At 43.1% G+C, this 13,139-nt stretch overlaps 1 protein-coding gene across 1 annotated transcript; it reads right to left on the reverse strand.

Moving 5' to 3' along the window:
* Positions 1-6,261: 6,261 nt before the first annotated feature.
* LOC139452069 (uncharacterized) lies at positions 6,262-7,230 on the reverse strand. Its single transcript, XM_071233379.1, has one exon. It carries the CDS (start codon positions 7,228-7,230, stop codon positions 6,262-6,264), a length of 969 nt encoding a protein of 322 aa, XP_071089480.1.
* Between the last annotated feature and the right edge of the window lie 5,909 nt (positions 7,231-13,139).

A 13,139-nucleotide genomic window follows, 5' to 3' on the forward strand; every position in this document is an offset into this window, starting at 1 on the left:
TCAGTCCGGACTAGTACACGCAGCCACACACACGCACACACACACACACACACACACACACACACACACACACACACACACACACACACAAACACACATGCACACGTCGCTATAAGTGCAACGCGACGCGACGTTAAACCCCATTTCACCTCACCTAAACCATATTGCACCTCACCTCATAAGGTGTCACGACATACACTATGTATCACACATGGTAACCACCCAACCTTAGCGTTTCATTTTTCGCAGAGCATATCTATGTGATATGATATTCTAACAGTTGTTGACTGCGCTGTTATAGAATGATATGAAATACACAGCAACCCAAGCAGCTAAGCTATTCGCCGCGTCATCATAACTGATACGTGTAAATATATTCTGTAATTTGATCTTTATCCTATTGATTGTGTTGACAAACTCCATTAAAACATAGCCGGGTCTCCACTCGTCGTCAACAGTAGTGTCCCACTCAGTAAATATTTAGACCCCCTGCGAAGGAAATCTTGGACGTTTATGGTTTCTGTGTTGAAAAGGATTACCAACAACTTCTTACAACGTTTTTACAATGCCCATTTCAAGTGTATATATTCCAACAATGCAAGGGCGAAAAATGTGACGATTATGTATGAGACATTTTACTATCGTAAAGCAACAACTATGGAGCTTATATATATACCGATGCGTTTTGTTTGATATGTGATATGTGTTGATTGGAAATAGCTCCGGCACCTGGCAGCACTCGCGCGAGGATACAATGCACTCATTCCACAGCCGTGCAGGAGTTATCTCCCGTGTATTTCACAAGCTGTGGTGTGATACAACGATGTCTGTTAACTTCGAAACTCTCTGTGGTAATTGATTTTTACAGCTGGTTAAAAGGGTTTCATATGTGATACACTTGAACTGAAAAATACTAATTAAATAAATAAGGATCATGTCACAGTTATCTGTTCAGTGATGATATAGTAGATTTCTTAGTATTTACTATTTTAAGGTTTCAAACGTAGATTGTAAACCCGTTAATGTTTGAATTTGACTCGTCAGAAAATAATATCATAAATGGGTTTGTTATTATTGCGTAAAAAAATTGGTATTTTTATATTATTTCAATATTATCGACATTTGAAATTATAATTCATTATAAACTGCCGGGCCAAAAAATGTGTGATTTTGAAAATTGGATTTGACCTGAAATCTACACACGTTATCAAAACGTAAAAAGGCTGAAAACACTTAAACATTCGCCGAAACACTTAAAACTGTGTCCAAAACACAACCAGTATCAAAAACATCACCATCGAATAGCGATTTCTTTTTTATTGCATTCTAAGCCAACAACAAACATGCAATGAGGGTGTATACTTTCTTTTGGTCAGCTGTTTGGCCTGGTCACTGTTATCTTCATATACATGTAGGTAGCGGGTCAAATAAGTGATCTCATGAGGATCACACACAATTTGATGTCAGCGACACCGACGACACGGCTCGTTGCTCATGAATTCAATCACTGAGTTGTCTGGTCCCTTGTGATAGTACCGTAGTCTCAATCCACTTGGTAAACACGTCGATCGGGGATTCGGAGTTTTAAGGACCGCCTCCGTGGTCTAGTGGTAGAGCGTCCGCCCGGAGAGAGGAAGGTCCGGGGTTCGATCCCCGACCGCGTCATACCAAAAGACGTTTAAAGATGGTACTTGTTGTTACCCTGTCTGACGCTTGGCATTAAGGGGCTAAAACAAGGACTGGCCGGCTCGGAGTCAGTATACTGTGTCTGAGTGGGGTAATCATGTTAAACTGCGGCATGGTATCTCAGTGAGCTAGCACTATAAATCGGCATCAGTCCGGACTAGTACAAGCAGCCACACGCACACACACACGTACATGCACGTCGCTATATAAGTGCAATAATCTTAGACGCGACGTTCAACCCCATTTCACCTCACCTCGGAGTTTTCAGTCAGGGTAGTGGGACGTGGTTTGTGCCGCTTTTAGTCACATCATTTCCGTGGATATCAAGAACATCATTAAGCACACTGCCCCGTGTCGTGAATGGAGTTCCCGTTTCATGAGGACGATAGTGTCCGCATTGTGAATAAGAATATCAAACATGTTTTAATGTTCCTGGGTTATCATGACCCGCACATTAATGTCACGCTGACCAGACGTGTCGGTACTTAATCTCCCTGTGTAAAGCGATAGGAAACATTCGGTGAACAACAAACTATTTCCCCAAAGACAGGAAAACAGCCTGACGGTGTTTATTTCCTTACAAGGCGGCCTCCAGGCACTTCATGGGCTGTTTCTCAAGTAGCAGAGGTGAGGTAAGGTGAAACGGGTTTAACGTCGCGTTCAGGATTATTGCACTTATGTAGCGACGTACATGCACGCGCGTGTGTGGGTGTGCGTGTGTGCGTGCGTGCGTGCGTGCGTGCGTGAGTGCGTGAGTGTGTGTTTTATGTGCGTGTGCGTGTGTGTGGTGCTGCTGGTACAAATCCATACTAATGCCGGTTTTATAGTGCTAGCCTACTGAGATACCATGCCGCAGTTTAACATATATACCCCACTCAGACATAGCTTACTGACTCCGAGACCAGTCCTTGTTTTAGCCCCTTAATGCCGAACGCCGACAAGGGTAAAAAGTATCCTCATTTGTCGTCTTTTGGTGTTCGAACCATCAAACTTCCGCTGTCCGGGCAGACACACCATCCGCTATACCACGGAGGCGGTCTTAAGACAGTAGAGGGTCATGGAGGGATAGATGGAGAGTAGGTTTGATACCCTCCATGGAACCAGACACCAACTGGTAGGTGTAGATACCAGGTACTCGTACATGCCGACATCAACACAAATACATCACACACACGGATGGGAGGTCGTGGAATGTGTTTCATATGTCCTAGGGTGGATTGGTAGTCCAGAAATGAGTTTTGTTTGTCCTGGGGTGAATTGGTAGTTAAAAAGTGAGTATTGTATGTCCTTGGGTGGATTGGTAGTTAAGAAATGAGTATTGTATGTTCTGGGGTTGGTTGGTAGTCAAGAAAGGAGTATTGTATGTCCTTGGGTGGATTGGTAGTTAAGAAATGAGCATTGTATGTCCTGGGGTGGATTTGTAGTTACGAAATGAGTATTGTATTTTCTGGGGTTGGTTGGTAGTCAAGAAATGAGTTTTGTATGTCCTGGGGTTGGTTGGTAGTTAAGAAAGGAGTATTGTATGTCTTGGGGTGGATTGGTAGTTAAGAAAGGAGTATTGTATGTCTTGGGGTGGATTGGTAGTTAAGAAAGGAGTATTGTATGTCTTGGGGTGGATTGGTAGTTAAGAAAGGAGTATTGTATGTCCTGGGGTGAGTTGGTAGTTACGAAATGAGTATTGTATTTTCTGGGGTTGGTTGGTAGTCAAGAAAGGAGTATTGGATGTCCTTGGGGTTGGTTGGTAGTCAAGAAAGGAGTATTGAATGTCCTTGGGTTGGTTGGTAGTCAAGAAAGGAGTATTGTATGTCCTGGGGTGGATTGGTAGTCAAGAAAGGAGTATTGTATGTCCTTGGGGTTGGTTGGTAGTCAAGAAAGGAGTATTGAATGTCCTTGGGTGGATTGGTAGTCAAGAAAGGAGTATTGTATGTCCTAGGGGTGGATTTGTAGTCAGGAAAGGAGTATTGTATGTCCTTGGGTGGATTGGTAGTTAAGAAATGAGCATTGTATGTCCTGGGTGGATTGGTAGTTACGAAATGAGTATTGTATGTTCTGGGGTTGGTTGGTAGTCAAGAAAGGAGTATTGTATGTCCTGGGGTGGATTGGTAGTTAAAATGTGAGTATTATATGTCCTTGGGTGGATTGGTAGTTAAGAAATGAGTTTTGTATGTCCTGGGGTGAATTGGTAGTCAAGAAAGGAGTAATGTATGTCCAGGGGTGGATTGGTAGTTAAAAAGTGAGTATTGTATGTCCTTGGGTGGATTGGTAGTCAAGAAATGAGTATTGTATGTCCTGGGGTGGATTGGTAGTCAAGAAAGGAGTATTGTATGTTCTGGGGTTGGTTGGTAGTCAAGAAATGAGTATTGTATGTCCTGGGGTTGGTTGGTAGTCAAGAAAGGAGTATTGTATGTCCTGGGGTGGATTTGTAGTTAAGAAATGAGCATTGTATGTCCTGGGGTGGGTTGGTAGTTAAAAAACGAGTATTGTATGTCCTGGGGTGGATTGGTAGATAAGAAATGAGATTTGTATGTCCTGGGGTTGGTTGGTAGTTACAAAATGAGTATTGCATGTCTTGGAGTGGATTGGGAGTCAAGAAATGGGTGTTGTATGTCTCGGGGTGGATAAGTCGGCAATAAATGAGTAGTGTCCGTCCCGGGACAGATTGGTACGCAGGAAATGACTATCGTTTATCCCGGGACGGATTGATGTGTATTGAAATGACTTGTCAGTGGAGTGAATACAGATGCAGTTTTACCCGAGTTGGATGAGTCATCATTTGAATGAACATTCATTTTTCGGGATGTATCTAGAATCCATCAGGTGGTCGCAGAATTGAATTGAAAGCCACGAGTTGACGTCGGTCTGGTTAGATATATTACACACGTTGCTCAGATAATGCAGTGAGAAGGATTTATTTGAATATTTGCCATTTTATCGTTGCAATCAAAAACACATATTAAACATCTTCAGACACATTTACATCTCAAACAAGAAAGATCGGAAATCCATTTAACATCATCGTAAATTCATGATGCCTAACCGAAATATTTGTAAAGCAGCTACTAATTCCATGATAGATGCATACACATTCAAAATAGCCGTAATAATTCGTACTCGGTTACTCTGTGGTTCCAGGAACCTGCACTGTAACGTCGGGCCACTGTCGGGGAAGTCGACACTAGGTACCATCTGGTGAAGTCCTACGTCCCCCACACCAAGGTTAAACTTTCCGCAGGGTACATAGTGACAAAACCCATGACATTGCTGGAATATTGCAGAAAAACTGCTGAAGGCTAACATACTCACTCACTGATATTTTTAAAGGAATCGAAGGGCCGCTATCGTGCTTGGATTGGTCGTTTGTGGTTTCCAATTTCAGTCTCGCCTGTTTATGACGATTGGATGGTCGTTGATTATATTATGGTGAAAAAGGTCGACAATCTGCGTCACTTTAAGTCGGCTTTCATTCTTACACGCCATTATATTGGACATAATGTTCAAAGCGGCGTAAAACCCAGCTCACTCACTCACATATTCGTCCACTTCATGCTGAAAGGATCCCAATTATGGACGCGCCTTGACACGGATCGTGCTGGTGAATGAACAAAGACTGTTACATCTTATAGCTGCGTGTCGTCACTTCCGCTCCTGAAGGAAGAGATTGATCTGCGTGTTCCGTCTTCAGTTTTGGAGATCAACCCATTAATTCCCTTGATTTCCAGGTAAATGAACACATCATATATGAGGCACACGGTTGTGAGTATTCAACCAGTATTAATACTGTGTACGGCAGTTCACTCATAGGATACATAAATCATTTCTATAAATGTATATGAAAACATCTAATATCAAGAGATGCAGCAAAGCCTTTTGCATGTTGTTTGACGCCACAGTCAGATGTATTCCAGCTATATGACGGCTGTCAGTAAATAATCAAGTCTGGACCAGTCAATCCAGATATTGACATCATGAGCATCGCATTCGCAATTGGGATACGATGATATGCATCGAACAAATCAGTTTCCTGATCACCCGATCAGTCTCGTCTTACAACAAGCAGGGTTGCTGAAGACCTATTCTGATCCGGATGTGGAGCTAAACACTCCGATGTTATATTTAACATGCATGATAGCAATGTTGGTTGATTCCAGGAACTATAACCTCATTGAACCATGTCATGGTTGCTCCAGTTCAACACAGTCACGGTAACGTAAACCCATGGTCAGGCCCTTCCAAGACATTAAGACAGAAGGTCATTACCATTCCCAATCCAGCATATCCAGTCAGGTATTGTCTAGAGGATTTTTGAAAAGTCTTTTACGGAGCTTCTATCCCATCATCAACACGCCAACACTTCCCTTGTATCCACTAAGAACTACTGTGAGGTTATGACGATGCGTTTGGCCGAAAATAGGCTCTACATTAACCAGATTAAATCAGGAAGTAATGCGAAATTCCCATACTTGCGTCCGACTGTTTGAATCGTGGGAGTATGTATACATCTGTGTCTCTTGAGTTGTACGTGCACGACATCCGCTTGCTGTAGAGATAATAAAAGGTCCCATACGCACAACATCCTCAACCACACACTGACAGGAAGTACTCAAAGTCGTTCAGCGCATCCCCGTCGTGTAACCAGTCCCAAATGTCCTGGTTCTTCTCGTCCGACAAGAACTGTGACTTGAAGGCACCGGGGATGACAATCCGTGGAGGTTTAGCCGTCCGCAACTCCTCATAGGAGTTGAAGTGTTGTTTCCCGTAGGGCGAATTTTGACACTTCAATGCCAGATTTGACATGCTTTGGTTGCCTTCCATCACCATGGTGTCGTCAAGGACGAGCGTTTTTCTCCTGTCTGGACCATGAGTCGTATCTTGCAGGTGGTCCTCGTGCAGAGCATTTTCAGATTCGTCATATTCACCGTCATCCTCTTGCACACACTTGATAATTTGCTCTACTTCCTTTCTGATTTTAATGGCTTCCGGTGGAATCCGTGCCTTAATAGGCAGGTATAGGTTTGACCTTTTTCTTAACTTACCAGGGTCGATACCCATCCTTCTACTTGCAGTAGCACTGGAGGGAGCAGACCGAGTATACAACTTCCGGACCTGCTCAGAATTAGCATTAAGTTCAACCGGAAGTGATCGTAAGTGATGTTGTGTCCATTTAGTGTCAGCTGTATTTGATGTGAAGTGAACCTTGGCACTAAGTTTAACTCTGCCGTCATCATATTTAAGATCATCACTTGCATATGGCTCCTGAAACATGGCTCTCAGGTCCGTCCTGAAATGACTGTTGATGGAGTTTTTACCCTTGTCTACCGGAAGTAGATATGTAATGCCGTTGCTGACTCGCCTTCTCGTAATGGCATCCTTCATATTGGGGATGGGCGGCAGGTCAGGCCATTCATACTCCAGAAGTTCTATCTCATACTCTCCCGGTCGGGCCTCTTCCCTCCCAACCGCCTGACGGGCACTCAGCCTCCCCGCGGAGCTCTGGGTGGTGCGGGGTCGCGAAGAGGACAAACGTCGACTCGCAGACGTTGGCATTATAATGATTTGCAAAATCAAATGTTCAGATACTTCTTTCCTTTTCGTCCTAGTAAGACATGCCTCTTCGGAAGCCTGTCAACATTAATCCTCCTTCTTGTCAAGCGTTTGCCTGAGGATGTTTGTACAAAGCACTTGGTGACCGGTAAACAAGGATTATCACATGGACCCACACCCACAATACAGTCTTCGTGTTTAGTTTACTGGTGTGTCTTGAGCTTATGTGTAATGGCTTGAATAATCCCTGACATAAATCCGGTGACTAGGGACGAATATATGTTTCCGTCACACTCCAGTGAATACAGAAATACCGCCTCAAATAGGTTCCACTTCCTTGTTGGTCAACTGGTCAGTAAGCATTTCACACACACTCTCATGCAATGTCCAGTCCTCTTCTGTGTCCAGACATACCGATGTATATGAACCTTTCCTATGGACCTGTCAGTTAGTTATCTCTGTTGTTTTCAATGCTGTAGGGGTAACAGGAGTATAGGAATACATGTAAAAAGTGTACATTTGGCATCAGCGTCAGTAACTGGTGTAGCTCCTCTGGTTCCAAGCCCATAACTGCAAGACGACACAACACTGCAAGGTGGCGGATAAATATAAGCTGATATAATGTTACCTTGTTCCATTGAATACAACGTTAGCATCAGTGACACGTGTCCTTGTCAAAGTTGTAAACACCTATTGCCAGAAACGTCATTTCCTCTGAAGTATTGTCCCTCAACAATGCACCGCATATTACAGGGCAGGATCCCACACCCTTAACTGATGCTATCTCCCTGGTGTTACACTCTGCTTGGGAGAGAGATGGCCCATCTGCCCCGGAACACGTACACCCCTCGTGTGTCCAATACGTTGTATGACTGCCCCTCTAGGCAACAGGGTCGGAGCAAATCTAATCTGGCGAGTTCATTAATCTCCATACGCTGTGGTTCCTGTGCCTGCGATAGAGGTGTGGTAGCTGGCCGATCTGCTCGCCTCCCGCACACGCCATATTAATGGTGGGGAATTAATGCTGCAGATTAAGACCTCCATGTTACGATTCCGTGCCTCTTAGTTGTATTTCTCGCCAGCTGAACAATACGTTCTGTAGTGTATCGACATATAAGTACTCCTGTGGTCGTGTAACTAAGTCAAGCTGACGAGAATATCTGATTGTGCATTGTGTTAAATCGTCCATGGCATCAGCCATATTGTGTCCCTATCTAGCCTCGGTTTGGCGGACTGGCTATCGACTTGAATACAAGACCCAGGGCTTACAGCTTATCTCAGATTATCGGAGGTACTTATATGTAATATGTAGCAACATAGAGATCGGTGATATAAAATACCTACAACTGTGATGTGTTTGTGAACTATTGTAAATAACAGCAACAGATTGAACGGGTTGTACTAGAGTCGGAGGGACAATCTAATCTAAAGTGTTGTTTGCACTCGCATATTATACACATGTATATCAACATGGATCTGTGTACTATCTACAAGCATTGGAGCGACGCCTTCACAGATCGATGTCTACTGGGCAATGTTTCAAGATTTCCAGCAGATGTTCTTTTAGAATATTAAAACATCCGATAGTGTATGGAGCTTATCTTAAACAACACCACATACGGACTAAGATCTGTCGTTCATGTTGACATTTAATAGGCACAGATTCGAGACACGATCCTGCAGTACTACATGTATAATGAGATGACGTGATGTGTCAAAAGCTTCATTTTTACTCCCGTATGTATTATGTCTGAAATATTTATCTAATTAAAGAATGAACACAATTTAAATGATATGTACATGTATATGATTTCGGTGAACTATTATTTTTGTTGTTGTTGTTGTTTAACGCCGCACTCGGCAATATCCCAGCTATATGACGGCGGTCTGTAAATAATCAAGTCTGGACAAGACAATCCAGTGATTGACACCATGAGCATCGATCCAATTGGGGACGATGACATGCATCAAACAAGTTAGCGAGCCTGACCACCCGATCCTGTTAGTCGCCTCTTACAAGCATAGTTGCATTTGTTGTTTACCAGTAATTGTGGCTGTGTTACAATGTTTTGTGTTGAGATTCGGTAGACGCTCGTTGCATTTTGTTTGGACAGTGATCAGTCGTCAGGATGTTACTATATTTGTGCGGTGAGTAAACTTCCGGTCCGTATACCACCACGGTGATAGTATGTGATGGAAACATGTAGAATGTTTTATGTTGTGATTGCACTATGTGCAACATTCCTGTAGCTGGTTAGACTATAAGGGAACAAGTGCGTGTTTACGTATCTCTCACGCATTTTTCGCATCGGAACCAGCATTCATGTGAGGATCACTCATCATCCCTGATTCCCTGCCCAGCCCATCTCGGAAGTTTAACCACTGTCGCCTCTGGGTGAATATATATTATTATCACCACTCTCTGGTACTGACCACTGCCATGACTTGCAAACTAAGTTAATTCTGTATTACATTTGTTGATTGTATACCACTTGTTGTTTGTTTGCTGGTTTCACACTATGTTATTTTACTTACAGACCGCCTCCGTGGTCTAATGGTAGAGCGTCCGCCCGGAGAGCGGAAGGTCCGGGATTCGATCAAGCCGCGTCATACCAAAAACGGTAAAAGATGGTACTTGTTGTTACCCTGTCTGGAGCTCGGCATTAAGGGGCTAAAACAAGGACTGGTCGGCTCGGAGTCAGTATACCGTGTCTGAGTGTGGTATTCATGTTAAACTGCGGCATGGTATCTCAGTGAGCTAGCACTATAAATCGGCATCAGTCCGGACTAGTACAAGCAGCCACACACACACATACACGTGCATGCACGTCGCTATATAAGTGCAATAATCTTGGACGCGACGTTAAATCCCATTTCACCTCACATCTTTTACGTACAGATATCCCGGTTCACATATTGGTTCAATTTGGGAATCGACACTAACACTATACGGCTGATCAATGTTACTACCTCTTACCGTCTCCCAGGGAGCGCTGTCCGTGGGCCCCAGTGTCGGGGTGTAATGGGGCGTAACAACTCCGCCCTGGGGTGCTACTGGGTGGATCAGGGGGACAATGTGCATGATTGGTATCCGTTAACAACCTCAATGGTTAATCCACACAAGGGAGTATCACTTGATCTTTCTGTACAAATCGCCGCCATACGCTTACTCGTTATAGTTTAGCAGTTTCAAAGGAAGCACTAGGCTGTGTATTCTCGAGATGTATCTCGTTACAGTGCTCCGGGATCAATCAGCTTTTCTCCCAAAGCGGGATTGAATAAAATCATCCAAACTAAAATCTCCGTGCGGCGCAGTGATATCGAGTTCTAAAATGATTCCATTTGAAACGTATATTCATTGTTTAAAAATAGACCTTTAATATTGAAACAGCGACATTAAAATAGTATTTCATCATTTGTCATCATTAAACGGGCGTTGGGGTAACGTAGTGGTTCACGTTCGCTCTTTACGCAGAAGCCCCGAGTTGGATTCCCCACTAGGACACGATGAGTCAGCCCATTTCTGATATACATTGCCCATTGCTGCAATATTACAAAAGGCGGCGTAAAATCTAATTCATTCACTAACTCACCCACTTATAAGTTTACATGCTATGAACCACGTACGTCCAATCAGTTGCAAAAATTGCATGCATGCTGCAATGTGTGCAACACGATACATCCAGTAGGAGTCGTACCAGCATTGTTCCGTTATAAGCGGAATGAAAGGGGTTAGAAAAAGTGTAAAAATTAGACAATACAACATGAAGAATGCTTCACTGTGTGACGCCGTGTTTATGTTCAGTTAAACCCTGTAACGGTTAAATTAATTTCATCCGGATTAACAGATGTTGAGATAAACGAATAATTGGTGGGGATACAACCGAAAAGGTTATAAATCATGTTAGGATTAGGGTAATCATCATCGCCGAATTTAGGATTATTATAAAATATGTAAGCAGATCATGACAAGGAAAGTGGTGTCCCGAGCGTTGTCACTATATCCAGGACGTTGCAACAACATACCGTGACCGATACTCCATTCCGTGCTGTGTCATCTCCACTTATTATGATGATAAATACCATGTGTGTGAGAGAAATATCAGATTTTATGGATACGGGAATCTTCCCAAATCGACCTACATGTACCTAACACATTATACAGGCTATTTATCAGAATTGAATGAAAGTGTAATAAGAAAGATTTCCCCAATGGGCTGTGGTAGTTGGTCCAGGGTGTTCATCAGCTCGCTGACTTGAATCGATGCTCATGATGTCAATCACTGGATTCTCTAGTCCAGATTCAATTATTTACAGACTGTCGTCATAACGCTTTCAATAACAAACAAACAAACATCATGTTAGAATGGAGATATCATACCTTGGATAATCGAGGATGTCAATCCGAGATGAGCTGGGCAGGGAATCAGGGATGATGAGTGATCCTCACATGAATGCTGGTTCCGATGTGAAAATGCGTGAGAGACACGTAAACACGCCCTTGTTCCCTTATAGTCTAAGGCGTTACGTAATCGTACATAGTGGGCAGGGAGGTAACTTCTGTTGAAGTCACTTCCTTGAGCAACTGTTGAAATCTATTCATTTACGTCATGGAAACATTCATCGTATCTCATTTACTCAGATGGTTGTCGAACTTATAGATGCTGGGAAAAATGATGTGTGATGTCATTAAACATTATCTAGAAAGGATGATTAGTTTGTTTATTGTTTTTCGCAGCAATGTCACAGCACGTACATAGGGTCGGACAACTCCACCTCATGAGGTCAATCGGGACCACTCGGCTAATTCCGCTGACTATATTCCTCAATACGAGCCGATTACCAATAAGTACATTTGGCGGCTCTGATGTCATCTTCGTTTGCTATTTAGGTGTGATTGTCATTTCTTTTTTTTGACATTTTTATTGAAAAAGGGTTTGTTTCTTTGTTTGATTTCTGTTTAACGCGGTCTGGAATAATCAAGTTTGGACCAGACAACCCAGACATTCACATCATGAGCATCGATCTACGCAATTCGGATACGATGACATGTATTGACCAAGTCAGCGAGCATGACCACCCAATCCCGTTAGTTGCCTCTTACAAGTTGCTGAAGACCAATTGTAACGCGGATCTTCATGGGGTTTGTGTTTATGACAGTCTAAAATGATTGGCCGGTTGTGGTTACGGTGCCCCAGTAGATCTCTTGGGGTGTAGCTGTAGGCTGACATCATGCATCTTCCCGAGGCAAGAGAGTTCACTGACTTTAAAAGTCCAGTTTCCACTCTTGCCGAACTAGGCTGTAATTCCTGGGCTCGATCGTAGCGCCACCAGCGGCTATCGCCAGTTATGTCCCTTCTAAGCCTTTCCTATGGACCAATCAGATTCCGCCTCTCGTATCACTTGCATTTGCTTCAAACAAAATTTCGGCGTCAAAGTCAGGACGATCTGCTCGATAATCAAGATCTATATTGTGATAAAACGGGTCTTACATCGCGAAATGCATCAAATCACGTGAGCACCTTGATTAAAAACATGCAAAGATTTTGAAAATATCTGTTGACAACGAGTTAGCGGTGCACATGTTTTGCAAATCCTGCAATCAACCGAAACCTGCTTTACAGTTTACGAATCGGATTTCGATTTCGTTGCGCGATTTTGATTGGACTATGCATAGGCTCGTTAGTCCAGCCAAAATGTAACTCCATAATACCAGCCTAGTTCGGCAAGGGTGGAAACTGGACTTTTATAGTCAGTTAGATCTCTTGCCTCTAAAAGATATACATCATGCGACATGTCATAATAAGGTTCAACATCTTTTCTGCACTCTGACAGCTGATAGTTTTGGTCAGAAAATATTTCTGGACCAAAAAGGTTTACAACGTAAGAATAGTTCAGAGACAGCTAAATTG

The sequence above is a fragment of the Haliotis cracherodii genome, unplaced genomic scaffold (genome assembly GCF_022045235.1).
Source record: "Haliotis cracherodii isolate W230 unplaced genomic scaffold, xgHalCrac1.p SCAF_9, whole genome shotgun sequence".
Classification (NCBI taxonomy): domain Eukaryota; kingdom Metazoa; phylum Mollusca; class Gastropoda; order Lepetellida; family Haliotidae; genus Haliotis; species Haliotis cracherodii.